General features: G+C 37.4%; 1 protein-coding gene across 2 annotated transcripts; it reads right to left on the bottom strand.

Annotated features, from left to right (window-relative positions):
• Positions 1-286: 286 nt before the first annotated feature.
• Positions 287-17,760, bottom strand: LCA5 (lebercilin LCA5). 2 transcript variants are annotated; one of them, XM_066179639.1, is made up of 10 exons: positions 17,675-17,760; positions 17,300-17,384; positions 17,076-17,197; positions 12,494-12,885; positions 9,716-10,245; positions 8,047-8,184; positions 6,708-6,804; positions 5,443-5,588; positions 3,472-3,610; positions 287-1,692 (listed from the first exon to the last, which is right to left on the bottom strand). In XM_066179639.1, the coding sequence occupies exons 4-10, from the start codon at positions 12,690-12,692 to the stop codon at positions 893-895; spliced, it is 2,049 nt and encodes a 682-aa protein (XP_066035736.1). In that variant the 5' UTR covers positions 12,693-12,885; positions 17,076-17,197; positions 17,300-17,384; positions 17,675-17,760; the 3' UTR covers positions 287-892. The 2 variants fall into 2 exon arrangements, with proteins under 2 accessions (XP_066035736.1, XP_066035737.1); XM_066179640.1 differs by lacking the exon at positions 17,076-17,197.
• Positions 17,761-18,148: the final 388 nt, after the last annotated feature.

Raw genomic sequence — 18,148 nt, 5'->3', positions numbered from 1 at the left:
TCTCTGTATTTTAGGGTTTTGAATCAGGCTCAGAGGAGCGTATCAGAAAGGTGTTTCAAAATCACTTGCTCTAGTAAGGAATGACCTTAAGCTTAAGGAATGACCTTCACCTTATTTTCTGGAATGCTTCTGCTAAATTATTCACTGCCTATCTTTTTAATTTGTGCACACAGCACCAACCAGTAAATAACATCCCGAGCAAAGTGGCAACCAACTCCCTCCCAATACCAATATTATGATATAAAAAGACAGAACTTTGTGTTAAAGATGATCTACACACAAGAAATTTACTCAACTCATTTAATAAAATAATTTTGTTAAAAAATTACTTAGTAATGATTGGAATTTTACATAGAAAATTCAAAAATTACAAAAGATGGCATTGTATAACAAATATAATCTGAATATGTGAGAAGACTTAGACACATTTGGTAGTAAGGTCCACAAGAAACCTATGCAAAAGGAGGGAGCAGCTGTTCCTGAGTTAATTGTGCTTCTGTTGGATATTCTTCTGAGATAACATAACAGCAGCGTAAAATATTCTCTTTCTAAGAGAATTAGTGCTTAGAATGTCTCTTCTACTCATTTCATGACTGCTACTACACATGCCTTCTCCTGGCACAGTTAAGAGGTTCTCCAAATGCCTGAGAAAGAAAGTATCTGAGGCCTAAAAGAAATACTCCAAATGAAAAAAACTTTACTGTGAGCAGCCTACAGGTAAAACATAACCCCAAGCATCTCTCCTCTGCATCTCTCTATACACATACCCATTTATGTAAATTATTCCTTTATAAGGCTTTACAATAAATCTGAAATATTTCAAATCTACATCTAATAAATATTACAAGAAAATAGTTTTTCAGTATTTACATATGAAACATATAAAACACGGTCACTGTAAAACTACCTCTTCGATTTCATCTTCTAAAGAACCAAGGGTATTAACTCCTGGCTTGTGTGCAGTGTATTGCAGACGGGGTCTGTTTAGGCTTCTTCCTTCACCAAAAAGCCCATTGTCTTCTTTGACTTTACTGTTTTTATCAACAAAAGGCTTATTACTAGAGTCCCAATCTATGTCCAAAGGCGGTGTATTGTTATTTTTGGAAAGAACAATGGTACTGGCACTGCTTCCGAAGAGCTGTTCCATTAAATTGGACTTCTTTTCTTTCTTACTGTCAAAATCTGCATTTTCCTTAACATTTTCTTCTAATCTGTCACTTTTTTGAGTGAGCCAACTTGGTCTCCCTGATCCCTTCCCAAAGGAAGGTACATAACTACCAAAAGCTAACTCACTACTTAAATCTACAGTCCTAACATTTCGTTGCTTCTGCCCTTGTGCTCTTATGCCATCATCCTGGCTGTCCTTTACAGGAAATCCATTAGTAACCTTCCCAGGAATCTCAAAGAATGGATTAGTTTTCTCTTTTTTCTCCAGGGAATCAGATTTTCTTGCTGTATTTATGAGTGGTGCTTGGGAAGTTGGTTTCGTTTTTGTTGTACTTTGAATTTCTCTATCAATTTCTTGCATTTTAGCAAGCAGGAACTCTCTTTTTCGTCGCTCTTCCAATGTTTCAGTGCTTTCTTTCTCTACTTCAGGTTTGTGGATTTCTGTCTCCATCTTTATTTTCTCCTCTTTATCCAATAAAAAGTTACTTTCCTTTTTAATTTTGTCATATTCTTTCCTTTGCCACTCTGCAAAAAATGTTTGAACAGTATTTAAAATGTTTTAATTTTAAAATACCCTTATAAGATTTTGCAAATAATGCAAATAAAAGTCATTGAGTTTTAAATAAGCTCTTCTACGCACAATGTCATTTTCCTGCTGCAAAAATAAGTTCTTCAAAAATTGCAACTAAATCCACTCCTGGTTCTCTGGTAAGATATAAAAGTTTACTGCCATCTTTCAAAGGCATTGGGACATTACCCATGTTTCAGAGTTTTTGAAGCAACTTGATTTCTGCCAATTGCCTTCCCATTTCCTGAATTTGAATGAAAATGGATACAACATTACTGATTTTAACAGTTCTTACTTACATGGTACTTTATTTTTATTTGTCATCACTGCTGACATTAGGACAGTCCTGGGATACACGTGTGGGTTCTTTTTTTTTTTTTTTCCTCCCCATAGAAGGAACTATTTCTGTGAAGCTATCAGGCCTCAAAGGCATAGGAGTCATCACCTGTTTCAAGCAGTGAATGATTTAAAATACCCTGCATCAGCTGCATACAGAAAAGACCTTTACATGAGTGTTCTGTGCATCACTGTGTGGATTCAGTGACTGTGCACAGCTATGGAGGGACACCAAAGGTACAGAACAGCAACTTACAGACAGAACCTGGAAATGCTTATGTGTAGTAGGAGGAAGCTTCTCAAATATTTCTCTCTTCAAAATGTTTTTTTTCCCCAAGATAACAGATGTGTATTTGGGCAAAAGTGGAATATGACTACTTGGCCCCTCCAACACAGTGGCATTCTCCTTTGAACACTTTACTCAAATTTCTGACTTAGGTTTCCACAAAGTTCCCTGTTATCTAATGTACTTCAGCTCAGGCTTTCAGAAACAATTGCAATAGTTCAACTAATATATTTAACACAGATATATTTTCAATAGCTAATCATTATACAAGTTAAGTAAAGAGCCATGTTTCTGTCTGTGAGGTGGAGGAAATACCAGCTTATACTGTGTGATGGGTAACGTGGTTAAATCATCTTATTCAGAGATATAAAATCAGATTCTTGGCTTATGTAAGTAGTGATAGAAGATTTTTCACAGATTCTACCTCCGAAAGCAGCTATAGATTTTTAGAATTCTTGTCATATAGAATAAGTACTGCTGTTCATTAACTGCAATCACTGAAAGAGCTCTTTAACATGACAGGGTGCATTGCAGTCCATCTAAAATACTTGAGATCGACTTGTGTATTTAAGTCATTAAGATGCTGTGAAAACCAAATGAATAAAAAAGCAATATTAATATATGATAGAAACTGACATTTCTCAAATAGTCACACCAAATGATTCAGATAACCAGACCTGAAAAGAGAAACTAAAATTTCAAATTACATAAGGCAGTAGAAAGTACTGAAAAAAGGCTATATTAAGGAAAACAGATTAGTTCTACAATAGTAAAAAATCTACTTCCTACCTCAATAACATTTAGCAAGAGATAACATCAGCATTTACCTTCTATGCCATTCTTGTTTTGTAAAGCACAATCTCTCAAACTCCCATACTTTTTTTTAGACAGCATTTTTGCTTCTGCATACTTAATCACAGCTGAGTACAAGGCACAGATTATTCTCTATATCCTGTATTTCTTTCTGATTCTTCTTTGCATAATATAACTGAAAATAATTTTCCACTGTAGTGATCTCTGAAAATCATTTTGCTCTTCTCACCAGAAACCAGCAGCCTCACTTGATTAGTATTCTACGGTGCATTTTTCACCCTCCAGCTGCCCATTTCCTTACCATCAGGAAGTTTTGGAACCCTCTCCTCTAAGGACTGTATTTCCTGAAAATGTTTCAGTTTCTCTTCCCTCTCCCTGTCTTGGTCTTGTCTTAGGAGTTCTGTTTGTTCTTTCCATCCTTTGTCTTGAGTTTCTTTTTCCTGAAATAAATTAATAGAAAACGGAAGCTGATGGGGAAAAATAATCAATTAAACAAATAACCTAACAAAATCGTGAGAACTTCTTTGTCATTCTGAAATCACATTCTTACTGCTAAACATAAAATGAGCAAGTGACCTTAAACCAAACCAGCTTTGATGACCCAGAAGTCTGCCCCCAAAATATTATCAATTCTAGTATACTTTTATACACCTGAAACAAAATGAATAGACAATTAACTCTATTTTGTATTGCACATTTCAGGGAAGTTGCAGCACCAATGTCATAAAGCAAAATTATCACTCTCAGGGTGGTTCTCCTTAGAAACCAGAAGTTGTCTTCTTCAAGGAGTTTAATAGAAGGCCACATTTCACCATCACACTCTCTTAACAAGCAAGCTATTAGTTGCCCTCTACTTGCACAATCTGACCTTTTCACTCAAGTGAGTGGGTTGTAGATTCAGGCAATTTCATTTTGGTACTTAAATTTATGGGGTATTAAGTAACAAACAATCGAAGAGAAAGGTTTTAATCTCAGATGACAATTTTAGCTAGTGACTATACATCCGTATGTAAAAGGCAAGAACCTGCAGAAAAGATATTAACATCAGCAGTAAAAATCACTAACACAGAAATGTAGTGGCAATGAAGTGAAGAGAAAGTCAGCATAATCCAACACATGGGAGTTAACTTTGTAGGTTGTGCTTATTTTAGAATAAAATAAACTTCTAGATTGAAAATACCCTTCTAAAGAGAAATAGCTACTATTTAACAAACAAAGAAAAGATGACAGTTAGACAAAAAACCTTCAAATATTTTCCTTCATGTACAAGGTTATCACTGTTACATTAAAAAATATAAACTACATAAGGAGATGGTGGCCAGGTATTTAAAATGCTTGACTTTAAAAACTGATGAAAGCATAGACTACCCAAATCTAACTTACATTACTTAAAGCAGTAGCCACATACAGAACACAGAGCTGGACTCCATGAGCCACACTTGTACCAACTGTGTAGTTCTGTAACTCACACACTCAGGTATATACTGGAAGAATGCATTAAACTAATATCCATAGTTAAAGAAAGGGTTTGGGAAGAGAGAACATACAAATGAAACTGCCATGAAAAAAGCTTCAGCCCAAACAGGAAGCCAGCCAAGACCATCCTCAGAGCATTATTTCCGAAAAGAGGTCCTAGCCTCATGTAATCAGAATTTGTACAATTTGTATCAGAACATGTGTCATTCTGATTCGTTATACCTTACAAATCTCTGATTTTAGCCTGGGGTCACAAAAGTGTTAGCAATACTTCTAATTGGTATATTTTGTACTAAAAAGGGAAATGAAAAAAACAAAAAAATCCAAGCATATTGACAAAGCTGGAAAACCAGAAGAAATACCAGCACTGTGACAATATGAGGAAGTGTTAGATCTATGCATTGTGAAATCATTCTGGAAAGTAAAAGAAACCATAATTAAGACCAAAGAGAAAACAGAGAGAAGGCAGCCATCACTGTTTTACAGATTGCTTAAATAAGCATTAGAAAAAGGGTGAAACTGAAAATGGAGTCTTAAACACCTCAAAGTAACAGTGGCAGGAAAAAAAAATAAACTGATTGCTCTCAGTAAGACACAGAATATGATAAATTCTCAAAAAAATGGAGTATATTTCTAGAGAGGTAGATCTTGCCTTAACGAAGAGAATGTTTTTGAAATTGTATTTCCTATATATTTACACACATATACTTAGACGTTTTCTAAAATATAAGCTCTGCATTTTACAATCTGATAGGTGAATTCTCTGGACTGGGTCTCAAATTTTTATAGAACTCACTATTTTAGGAAGAATTCCTTCTTTCTTGTTTGCTGTGTCACCAGAGACAAGTTCTGATTGTGGAAGAAGTTCTGCTGGTGAGAAGCATCCACTGGTTTGTACACCTTTTGTGAGCTGTGGTCCCTTTTTAATATTTTGGTTGTTGGCTGTAGAAAATACAAACTAATTAAATTGTGTTTCCACTTGAAAATATCCCAGTGTATAGCTGTCTCTCATTTTTCATGATTTGCAGCAAACAAAAGACTGTCTTGAAGTCAGTGGAAGTGGAAAGTATTGACGAGTTTCACACAGTTGCTTTCGGCATCTGTAAAACCTAATCATAAAAAATATGCATGCAAAAATTCTACTGAAAAAATAATTTAAACCTCACGTTAATGCTACTTATAAGGTCATTACAGTGCACTGAATATTAATTAAAAAGCCCCACAAAGTATCTCATTCACTTTATTGCTTGTCACAGAATCGAAATCATAAAATTAAAATTCACTTACTTGAATCTTTGAAACACGTATACTTATCTCTATGGAATGACATTTAAAAAAATCTGAAGCTAAAATGGAATAATGGTAGTGCATCTATAATAAAACGAGCAGCAGACAAACTGTTTGAAATACTGGCATTAAATATTTAAAACAGTGCCATAAATTTCTGCTTCTTCTGACAAGTAGATTCTACTGATCCAGTGAAAATAGTCTAAGCATACACACAGACACACATATTTATGTGGGTAGGATAAGGTTTGAGACTGCCTTGTCATACCAGAAAAAATCACTGTACACTGATACTTTTAGAAGATTATGTTCTGGGACACATATACTCTGAGGAAGAAATAAGTGCAGCTCATCTGACAGACAATACATCTGAATTAGTGAAAAATAAATAAAATAGATCACCAAAATATTCTTAGTAGTGAAGATACATATTTTTAAGGCCTCTCTAATTTATTGTCAAGTAAACAATATCTATCATCTACTCGATATTTTACTACCAATGTTCCCCTCCTTTACCCAGGAACTTCTGGTATGAAAGGAGTTAAAACTGCTGCTTGATGAAGTTCTGTGTTTTGGCTCTGCTGCAGTTACAGAACAGTCAAAAAACCAACGTTTTGTAACCAGTGCTGTGCTGAAAGAAGTGCAAAAAGGTAAATGAGCTTGAACAAGCAGCGTCAGGCTTGAGCACTGAGTGGCATGAAAGGTATAACCCAGCTGAGACATTTCAAAGAGATGCTAATAATTTTTCTGCTTTTATTGCTTTATACAAGTTACCTCTTTTTCTTTGTACAATATCCATGTCTTTTCTAGGTGATGGCTTCAACATACGATTAGCATATATATTTTTTGCTTCAAGTTCTCTTTCTTTTTCCTGTGAATGAAAGAGGTAGGTATAAGAAAGAGTTACTAGTATTTCATCTACCAGTGACTAGTAAAGCTGTAAATGAGATTAAAAATAGATATGGTAATAAATTCGTTTCAGAATAAACAGTTGTTTCATCCAGTGTTTTAAGGATAACAATCACATTCCTGACTCTTTTATGATGTGAGAAAGCAGAAAACTTCCCCCCCAAAAAAACTCCTTAGCAAAATATTATGGAGGAAAAGAACCCATCTCTCCAGTGAAAATAAAACTAAATGCCAGTGCTTCCATAAACATGAACAAAACTTACACCACATGTATAGACTGCACAACTGAATTTTATGTTGTGAAGAGTTAAACATTTCAAAGCAAGCAATATTTGTCACAGAGCATGTCAGTATCAGTTAGCAGAGGCCCATTGCATCACACAGATAGAGGCACACTTTTAGCACATTTACTGAATAAAATACAGAAATGAACAGTGAATTATCAGAATTCATCCGACAATGAAAAGGTTTTCAAACTGCAAACTCTCCACTAATGAATCAGGCTTAGAACTCTTACTCTAAACATTTTAGAGCTACTAACACTACCGCTACTTGCTGGGTAGCTGGGAATGCGGCGAACAGGTGCATCTCCAACATATTGAGACTTGGAGTTTAAGGAAAATTCTCCCAGCAACTAAGTACTTTAGCTCAAAACTTACCTTTTTTTTTTTTTCCTAGAGACAAACTAAGTAGAATATAACAATATTTTAAGTACTTTCATTGAGAATTTGGACAACAATGATGGTGCTGTGGGGTCCAAATAAATATTTGCACAAATTAGCAACTTATGTGTATATCACAAATACAGTACATTAGTTTTCATGCAAACCTACTGTAATGAAAGTATATTAGTAACAAAGCACTACTTGCACCTGTAGATTTAATTTTAAGTTCAAGCCTTCAAAACCTAATTTTCCATAGATTTTGTGGTTTATTCTCAATGCTTGGCTATGTATTAGATCTCGCTTTTTTTAGCTAGTGCTGACAATAATGATTAACACAGAGACATTCCTGTTGTAAACACTGTAGGGTCAGAGCACAGAACATTTCAATTTAATGCAGGAAAAGAACTCACATGTGGTATATAATTAAGTACACATCAGAGAGTGCAGCCACTGGTAAACTATTCAAACCTGATTACAGATACTTCCAAAGATAAAATCCCAGAACATGGTCAGCAACTTCTACTCCTTTCACATTTTACCTTCAGCTTCTGATTTAGCTGATTGAGCTCTTCTTGGAGAACTCTGTTTTCTTCTTGAGCCTCGTACAACCTTTTTTTCTTTGAATGTAACTCTCGTTGAAAACTGCTACCACTTAATTCAAGATTTCTTTCCAGATCCTTCAATTAAAAAAAGATATTTTTTAATAACTGAAGTAATTTTTATAGTCAAATTACTTAAACAAAATCACAATAAACCAGTGTCTCGAGTTTAGATATGGGCTCAACCATTGCTGTAACACTGAATACATTTAAACCTTTAATCCTAACTTTGAGGGGGAAAAGCACCTGCAGATGCTGCAGCTCATCCTTTTGTGTATTGAGAACTGATTTGAGGACATAATAGAAATTCACACTACTTCCTGCAAGGCTCTTGCCACAGTGGACCTCCAGATCTCTAAGACAAATCTACTGATGGGTAAGAGAGAGAATCCTTCCCTGAAAGCGCAGCATTAGAAGGAGGAAAATAAGAATTTTTAACCTTTCTACTAGAAACCAGCTTGTGATTACGATTTCATTTACATGCCCTCATCTTGTAATAGCTGTTTTAAGTGAAGCTGTGTTGATAAAAGCAGGAAAAAAAACTAGAAGAAAATCCCTTACTTTTTAAAGCATGATTCATTTTAACATGATCCAGTATTACAAATGCTGAAATACCTAATCATAAAAGTACAGATGACAGATGGTGACACTACAGGATGAGGTGGTTTGACTAACTCAGCCATTTACATCTTGGTACTTTGGGATTTATTTTATGAAAGCTTAGTTTCCAGCTTAATCCTTGGATTTCCGGATCTATTATCTTTGTAATGTAATTTAGGTTTAATTACTAATATAGACACTAAACCATAATGCCATCTCAATGACATAATTTAAGCTAAGAATAGTATAAAATTTATATACTATATTTAAAATATCTCTACTATCAAAATAGTACAATTATCAACAGAGTGTTAACACAAATTTTAAGAAAGATGAGTTTATAGACATATTAACAGCGTAGACATGTTTAGACATGTTTACAAAACCATAAGCATTTTTTCTGGATGAAATTAAAATTAAAATATAAAATTAAAATATAAAAATTAAAATATATCGGACAAATTTCTTATAATGGATACCCATAAAGAGGTCTAAAGATTATTTCAGTATTTAAGGAACACGATATAATTTTGTCCAGCTGAGCTCTTAGATGTGCAGAATAGTGGACAATCAAACACTGTATGAATGCTCTTCAAAAATTGGAAAGGAATTATTATATAATTTTTTTTTTTAGAATTTTAGTGTAAAGTTCCCTAAATACCCAGAAAATTTTACAAACTGTTTCCTTCCAAAAGGAGAAACTAGATTGCATGAAGTTGTATTACATCTGCACGCACTTCTGAAATGTTACTGCTAGGTATAAAAGCATTTAAAAGCACAAATCCACAGGATATATTCTGACAAAATATGCTTAATTTGTAAACAGAAATTTGAATGCACTCTCATATGTAACTATATAATCACCTTAGAAATAATTTACTTGATTCTACTTATGGGTAAAACCAAAAAATACTGGTTTTCTATTTGCTCCAAAGCTGTGTAAAATTACAGCTCATTGTGAAAAGAAGTATCTGTACAAGAATTTCTTACAAAAAGAAAGCCATCCCACCTTAATTCTTTTTTCCCTGTCCTCCAGTTTGCTCTCTGCTAAGGCTAGTTTCTTTGCCAGGTCATCTCTCTCAGCAAGGTGCTTATCTGCAGACAGCTTTTTCAGTTTCTCCAAGACAGTTTTTTTCCTGTACAGTTCATCTTCTGTATCTTTCAGCCGTCTCTCAGTTGCACGTTCTCTCTCCTGAGATTTTCGTAGGCGCTCCCTTAATATTCTAATCTCATTGTTGTGCCGAGCAAGGAGCTGAGAGATTTCGTTTTCTGTATCTTCAAACTTATTCAAGGCTTTCTCCTGCCTGTGCTGAAGCCTCTTCAGTGCCCTGTTTTCCTTCTGCAGCTCATCCAGTTTGATGTGGAGTTCAGTCAGTTCATTTCGGAGCTCATTGATTTTCAGCAGCCTAGCAGAAAGAACTCTTTTTGTAACAAGATCTATATCTTTTGCAGGAGAATCCCTAGTGAGGCTCTGAGAACGGAAACCCCACCGTGTTCCTCTTTTGCTTGGTGCATATTTGGAATCCAATTTCTTTGTGGCTGAGAGAGGAAAAATAAAAAGCATGTTTACTATTAGACACTGCAGTTTGTCTATTCAGACATCCTTGGAACCAAGCTCTGCCTGAAACAATCATACAATATCTAGCAGAGAAGGCAGCTTTCAAACCAGACAATAAAAGGCATACATATCATAGAGTTATGCTCCTTTTGATAGCTGAAAAAATGGAGATTTATGTCCGTGATCTACTGTAGGAGGTAATATCTGCAGCCATTAATAAAGGACCCTTGTAAATGGTCCTACCATCTACAAATGGTATCAGAAATAAGAATAATATTTTGTTAATATTTGATAATGTTTATTAAAATTGTTTAGAAATACTATACTCTAAATGCATACAAAATTATCACAAGCTTTTAAAATGGCAACAATCAGCTGAGCATTAGCTAGTTATGTGTTATGCAAGATGTAATTCTCCCAGACAAATGCAGCAGTATTTTCAAATCCAGCTGCCATGCTTACAGACAAAACAGCAGATTTCAAAGGCTCAATACAAAAAGCCTCCAAAGCAAAATTATAAATCCCATGAAAATTCAGTTCTCCCTGAATAATTTATTCTTGTATCACAAGTTATTTTCCATACAGTATTCTCATTTGATTACTTGCATGCACTGCTTGCATTCCTATTTATTACGATTATTATTATTGTCATCACCACACATAAAAGCTGAACATTTTGTTTCTATCTTATGTGCCTCTCATGCCAGACTCAAAGAATAAATCATATAATCCACTAAAAATACCTCTTAAAACAACTGAATTAACAGAGAATGCATAATTCCTTAAGGTACATCAGTGTTTGAAAGAAGTACACTGAGCAGCAGTTCGTAATTCTGGATTGAAAGCTGGGATACAGCAGTAGTCCAGTTATGTGCACACAGACAGTGTGTGTGACAGCAAATTCTTCCTCCCCTTTGCCACTCACCGTGTTTCTACTCTACTGAGAATACTTCTCAGCAAAAACAACAGCTTAAAAATACCTTCTTATAATTTCCTCTAGACATTTTGCAAAAACATTCGTTCGTTTTCTGCTCACTGCTCATTTTTTTCCACAGCTCGGGCAAACAAAAGAAGGTGTTTTTTTCCTTTACAAAGAACACTTATGTCACATTCAAGTGTGAAAAGATTATCTAATACATGCACTGTAGGAATGATGCCACTCCTATCACCAACTAAGGGAGCTCCCATTAACCCTAGACGTGCAGCCCCTGTCAGAATTTCTCCTTATTTAGGGCACACATAAAATTCCATCACCGATATTGTATTTTTGATCATATAGTTACATTGGGGAATAGTGTAATTCAAGACAATGTAATATGACATTCACAATACTTTCATGTAATAATTATATTAAATTCTGGATATGTAAACAAAGAACTGGTCACACATTTGCCCCCTCCAAATTAAATAGCATGGTGGAACTGCAATTTTTGGTTCCCAGACAGATAACCCATGACCACCAGAGGAGATGCCACTTCTGAAAACAGAGAAGCTCAGCAAAATACCAGCTGCACCAGGATACCCACACTGTCAAGGATCTGAAGAGATAACTCCCTGAGCAAATGAAACACTGAAGGTCAGACCTTCTGGCACAGCCTAGATTGTAACACAGACCAAATTATTCACATACTATCAAGCATTTATCAACGAATAAAAAACACCTGCCCGAGAAAGGTAGGACGTGCTATAACGTCACCAAAAAAAGTATACAATTATTTAGAACAAGCTGTCAAAGTATGGCAGAAAGTCCTCACAGCTCTACTTCAGACCAGGAGCTGCATAACCATTCTACTCTTGTACAATCTCTATCAAAAAAGCAGCCTATGTCTGTGAGGTATCTGTAGGTTATTTGGTCAGGCAAATATTAACAATTCTCTCCTTTTTACAGACTGCATAGCAAGGACTTGCCTTGGGGTTTTGGCCTGGAGCTTTTTGTCAATGACAAAAAGAAAGAATCACCATGATTCAACAGAAGGCTAGTATAAAAGCCATATCCCCTTGTTCAGAAAATTATGAAGAATTTTGAAAATCACCAAAACTCCTCCTTACGCAGGAGTAGGTTAATTTCAGTTTTCAATTGAGCAGCTACTGTCTACTTGCCATCTGTAGCATAATTCACATGAACTGTATTTGTAGATGCTCATCATACTAGTTTATCTTTTTTGAGTTTTCAAAGATAATTAACTCTTCGGAGCAGTTACAAAGCAGCAATTTCTGCTACCTACCTACCTTGGTAGTGCAACCGGCTGTTTGAAGTCTGTGTTTTGTGATGTCTTTTTTCTTGGCTTGTAGATGGAGAGCTTAGCGCTGGCGACTGGCTCGATGAACGAGATGTATCACCTTCATCTGAATAATAGGAGTCACTATTTTTATCCTCATCTGATTTCCTCTCTTGTTCAGAATCTGGGCTCCTTACCCTTTCTCCCATTTCTCAGATTTAATGGCTTCCCAGTTTTTTTCTTAAAGACTGCTCATTTTGGCACAAAGGATCTTTTAGTTGTCAGAATGGCAGCAGTTGGATTATTTCCTCTGGTTTATCATCTTCATCTCCAAGCACGAGATCTCTGCAACTCAGTTCAGCAAGCAGTAGTTATCATTCAGAATGCATTTTTCTGTAACAACTTAGAGAGAGAGAAAAAAACAGTGAGAATGGTTTTGCTAAGCAAGAAAGTTGTTTAAGAAAGAAAGTTTAAAAAGCTGTAAAATTATTCATGATTCCTATAACCTTATGCCACAAACTGTGTTACCTATTGTTTATATTAGTAATTATATGTATATTAACTTCTCATATTAAATATAACAGGCATCACTCTAGGAATGCTACTTGTATTACATTCAGTAGTCTGAGGTATTTCAATCCTAAAAGGGAAATTAGAATATTAACACGGCTAAATCTAGAATAAGAAACTACTCCCATGTTAGAGAAGGCAAAAGAAGAATTTGGAAAACAGAACAGAACACAAGTGAAAGTTTGTTGATACTGAGGAAGCTAACTTAGACATGTTTTAAAACTTTTTAACCAAATGAATTAAAAACTTCTTTGTGTCACTAGAAGTAAGATACTTGCAGAATTTGACTAAATCTTCCGTTTTTCAATTTCTGACATTCCAACAACATTAAATAATGGGCTTGAAAATCAATTGTCCCATTTGTCTGGAAAACATCCAGTCCCTAACCCCTAATGAGACGGTACCTATCTATCCCAATCTTCACCCTGAAAAGCACTCCCATATCCTACAACATCTGGTGCTTCATGCCTTCAAGGACTGGCCAGAGCACACATGTTTGGGCCATGTGTATTTCTCTATCTACATCTATATTTATATTTATACCTTTTTTATATCTGATAAGAGAGACCACACCACCAGTACATGATAAACATTACACCTGCAGCAGGTATAAAACAAGAAGGGCCACTCCTGCAGCCTGATGCAAACTGAAAAATCCCATAATCTCAAGGTGAAATCATTCCATTTTGTATTTGGAGACACTTCCTGAGAATGTAATGGAGCAAATATACCCAAAATTTTCGTCACCTTCTCAGTCAAAAAAATTTCCTTGACAATTTAGGAAGTGTTTTACTAATTATGCTCAGCTTCCCTTGTCTTTTGCCTCTCTCACCACTCTTGGCAGCTTTCAAGCTTAATTACACCATCTCTTTATTTTCAATCCAACTTTGAGATATCAGGCCTCTAGTGGGTGAATAAATAGGACCTGCATTGGAGCCCATCAGTTCCACCTGTTGAACGACATAACCTCCTAGCTGATTTCTAAATGGCACAGCAAATTACACAAAAACTACAAAAAACTGAGCTGCTTTCAGTCAAAACTGCTCTACCCAGCAAGACATTCAACCTACCTGTAAATGAGCTGTAAATTTTTCACTGTATTATTTCCCAATAAAACAAACTTGGCCTGCTTCTCAGCCTTCACTGCCTATACATGCATTATTGCAGAGCCAGGCAGAACAGAAATGTCAGCTGCCAAGACAGTTTTCACTACTAATTCAAGCTTTCTGGCTCAATGCACTGTTAGCACAACTCTCCAGTGACGGGAATTCATTTGGCCTCATAATCTATACAGAAGGAATTAGAGGAATAAATATCCCATCAGGTTTCTAAACTGGGAAGACGCTTGGAAATTAATACTGAATTACCTGGAAAAGAGTATTTTTGTTACTTAGGAAGTAACTTTCCAAAGGAATGTTTTTTAAACACCTAAATATTTCCAAAGTGATCCAAAAAAATTAGACACTGAAAACTTACGTCAAAAGATTCTGAGGAAGACAAAAATTTCATTGCAAAGCCTAGAAAGTTAAATAAGCTATGCTTGAGATCACCTGTTCTAGAGATTGCTAAACACATGCTGGAAGGTATCATTATTGTAGACATTCAAATAATCAGGAATTATTGTTCTTTTTCCTAACAAGATAATGGAGTTATTAAAATTATTTTGAAAGGATGTACCTAATCATAACCGTAAATAAGATCATGCAAGAATATTGGAACATATCAGGGTGCTTCCGTACTCCCGAACACTTCCTTTCCTAACTCCTGGCCCCACAAACACCTGTGCAGAATGGATGTTATTTTGCTCCTTGAAGAGCAAAATAAGCCCAGACAGGCAGCATTTCAGGGACAATCTGTTCTCTAGAGGATGCACAGGCAAGACTGCATCAGATCTGTCTCCACAGGACAGAATTTCAGGGAATACAAAAAAATAGAAACTAATATATATTTATATTAAAGTACTAAAATAATATGAGATATAAAAATAGTACTCTGGAGGCACAGACCTCATAATGTTACATTTAGGGAAAGCATAACTGCCTGCAGTTCATACCTAATTATATATATAAAACAAGAGCACTTACTTTCACATACCGACTTAAAGCTGATCAGATATTTTATAGCCTCACAAGAGTTCACTGAAGAGGCAATAATCTTTTTGAAGAATGTTTTTCATAACTCAGTGTATTTAAAACAAACAAATTGTAAGAACTGGAGGATTAGAATTATCCACCACTCCTGTACTGGATATTCCCCAGTCCTGAGAATATTTTGCTAAGTATCATTTTGACATACAGCGACATAAATGAACAGGAATTTTCAATGCATTCTGGAAGCAGTTGAAAAGCAATGGAATGAAAACAAATTGAAAAAGGTAAAACAAAGAAAGCTCCCTTGAGGAATCCCCAAAAACATCTTTTGGATCTTCAAATGGTTTTCAGTTTTATAAACTGGAAATATCATATTTTCCATATGAAACAAAAAAGCCCTTAATCTGTCAAGTCTTGCCAAATTAATTTTTCCAACAGTTTGTAATACAATTTGGTTAACAAAAGAATGTACAGTTTATCTTGAGAACAAAAGAATAACTAGGATATTTGAGTTTTACTTCAGTGAGCCTAAGGACTGTTTAATTAAGAAATGCTTTGGTTCCCTGACTTTCCAATTGTTACAGACTAGCTTGAATTGATTATAAAGTAAGTTTAACTCGGGTGAATAAGATCCACAAAAATATCTATTTTCCCCTGTATGTTTAATAAGTTGTGAGGAGTGAAACACTGTGGATTAGCAGTGGGTCTACTAAACTCCACCATCACCACCAAAATCCCAATCCTTTCCCCTCAAAAGTTCAAGGCATGCTTTAAGAAGCCTAATGAATTGGGATCACATCAATACAAAGTGGCTGAAGGAAATCTGGGACTTCCACAAACTTTAGAAAGAATTCTGTTTCCAGGATTTCACACTCCTTCACTTCTGTTGCTTCTTATCCATTGCTATTATTTACATATTTTATATCAAAACCGTGTTCATTGTTACAAAAAAACCCAATCAAGCATCAGGTCACCGAAAAGGACATGACAGACAAAACAGAGAACACAAAACAACTGCAATGGTGACAGGAGATTCCCTATTACTCCTAAGTGAACCACACAAACAGAAATTGAACCATGGGATTACAGGTATTTTGCAGTAGGCAGAAAGGAAAATTACTTAGCAATTCTTCTCATGTAGTGCACCCAGAGCTTAGTTCTGTAGTGCAGTGCAAGACTCATAAAACTTTTTATGTCCTTTTCAGTATTACCACCCTTCCCAGAGCAGGGGAAGCTCAGTGCTTTTGCTGGTCACCGAGTGGCACTTCCCCCGTACAAACACTGACCTCTAACGGCCCGCTCCGCTCCTCCACCTATTGTCAGACAGGGACCGTGCAAGACAGACAGCTTCAGACAAGTACAAAAGCATCAAACCAAGATATTGAAGCTGTACTTAAGAGCAAAGAATTTCAAAAGAAATACGTCTCCCTCCTCTCCCTGCATCCCTCTTTTTCATATCCAAACACTGTAGGTTTTCCAGAAAGAAGCAGAGCAAAATAATTTACTTTTATGACATCAAAACATACTAAGTGAGGAGCCTTAGTGAGGACTAAGTATAACTTCATGAGGTACTGCAGCTGCTGACTTAGCTGTACATAGTATTTCTAGGTTTAATAGCTTTTTACAAAATCACAGAATCAATTAGGTAGGAAAAGACCTCTGAGATCATCAAGTCCAACCTAAGGCTGGACACCAGCACATCAGTTAAATCAGGGGACAAAGTGCCATGTCCAGTCTTTCCTTAAACACCTCCAGGAATGATGATTCCACCACCCTGAGCAGCCTATTCCTATGTTTAATCACCCTTTCTGTGAAGAAATTGCTCCTAACATCCAACATAAATCTCCCCTGGCACAGCTTAAGACTGTTGCCTTGTCCTGCGTTTTGTGAATTAAAACGCTGTATGGTTTTAAAAGCCAATGTTACATTTACCTGACTCTGTCCCAGTAAACCACAACGTTACTTGTGTCAGATCTCAAAATGAAGAAGCTGCTGTAAATCCCAGGTCTGAAATGAGGAAATGGCACTTCAAACAGAGCACATGCAGCCCAGTCCTACAACCGGGAGAAGAGATTATATTTCTAAATCAGACTGCATCACGGAGGCCCGCGCCGTCGCTCCTATTCCCACCCACAGCCCGGAGCGTGCGGACTTACCGAGTTCAGCTCAGGCACTCCCGAGAGCAACCCGCCGGTTCCCGCAGCGCAACCAGACAGCTCTCCTTCGCTCAGCGGAGACCTTCTTAAAGAACATATCGAATGTTATTTTCAAGCAGCACTTCGCGATGGCATATTTTAAATGCAATCACCGGAAGCTGCATACGCTAAACTACTTCGGAGGAAAGGAACTGAACACCAGCGGCCCGAGACCTTTCGGAGGCCAACCCCAGGCCTAGGCCCGGGCCCGTTCCCACCCCCCAGAGCCCCCAGGAAAACACGGCCCCGCGGCGGTCCTTTCCCACCCCCGTGCCGGTCTCTCCGCCCCGGGATGTCCGCGATGTCCCCACCGCCCCCGGCCCGTCCCGGCGGTACCTGCCCGGCCCCTCGGCCCGCCTGGAGGACGCGCCGGCGGTTGCCGCGTTACGCTTAAAGGGGCCGCGCGGCGGCCATTGACAGCGACTGCCCGGCAACGGGCGGCGGGGCGGGGGCGGGCTCCTGTCGTCAGCCATTGGCTGTCCGCCCTGCCAGCTCGGCGACAGCCGGTCTTTCCATTGGTTGAAGGCAGAGCCCCGGCTGGTGATTGGCTGAGGCGCGGCTAAAGGAGAGTGCGGCGGGGCTGAACCCTGCGGCGCCCCCTCTCCGTGCCGCGGTGCCCCGGCGGCTCCTGCAGGGGGCGCTGCGGCCCGGCCCGGGCCGGGTGAGCTCCGCCGAGCCGCCGCCCGAGGGGAGACACGGCCGTCTCCACGCGCCTGTGCCCCGAGATCGGCAGGCTCCGAAACCCTGCCCTGCCCTGCCCTGCCCTGCCCTGCCCTGCCCTCACCATTTCGGTTCTGTTGGGCACGTGGA

The sequence above is a fragment of the Chamaea fasciata genome, unplaced genomic scaffold (assembly GCF_029207755.1).
Source record: "Chamaea fasciata isolate MVZ Bird 193981 ecotype frontalis unplaced genomic scaffold, bChaFas1.0.hap1 SCAF_3, whole genome shotgun sequence".
Lineage (NCBI taxonomy): Eukaryota > Metazoa > Chordata > Aves > Passeriformes > Sylviidae > Chamaea > Chamaea fasciata.
This window is presented reverse-complemented; position numbering and strand designations above follow the sequence as displayed.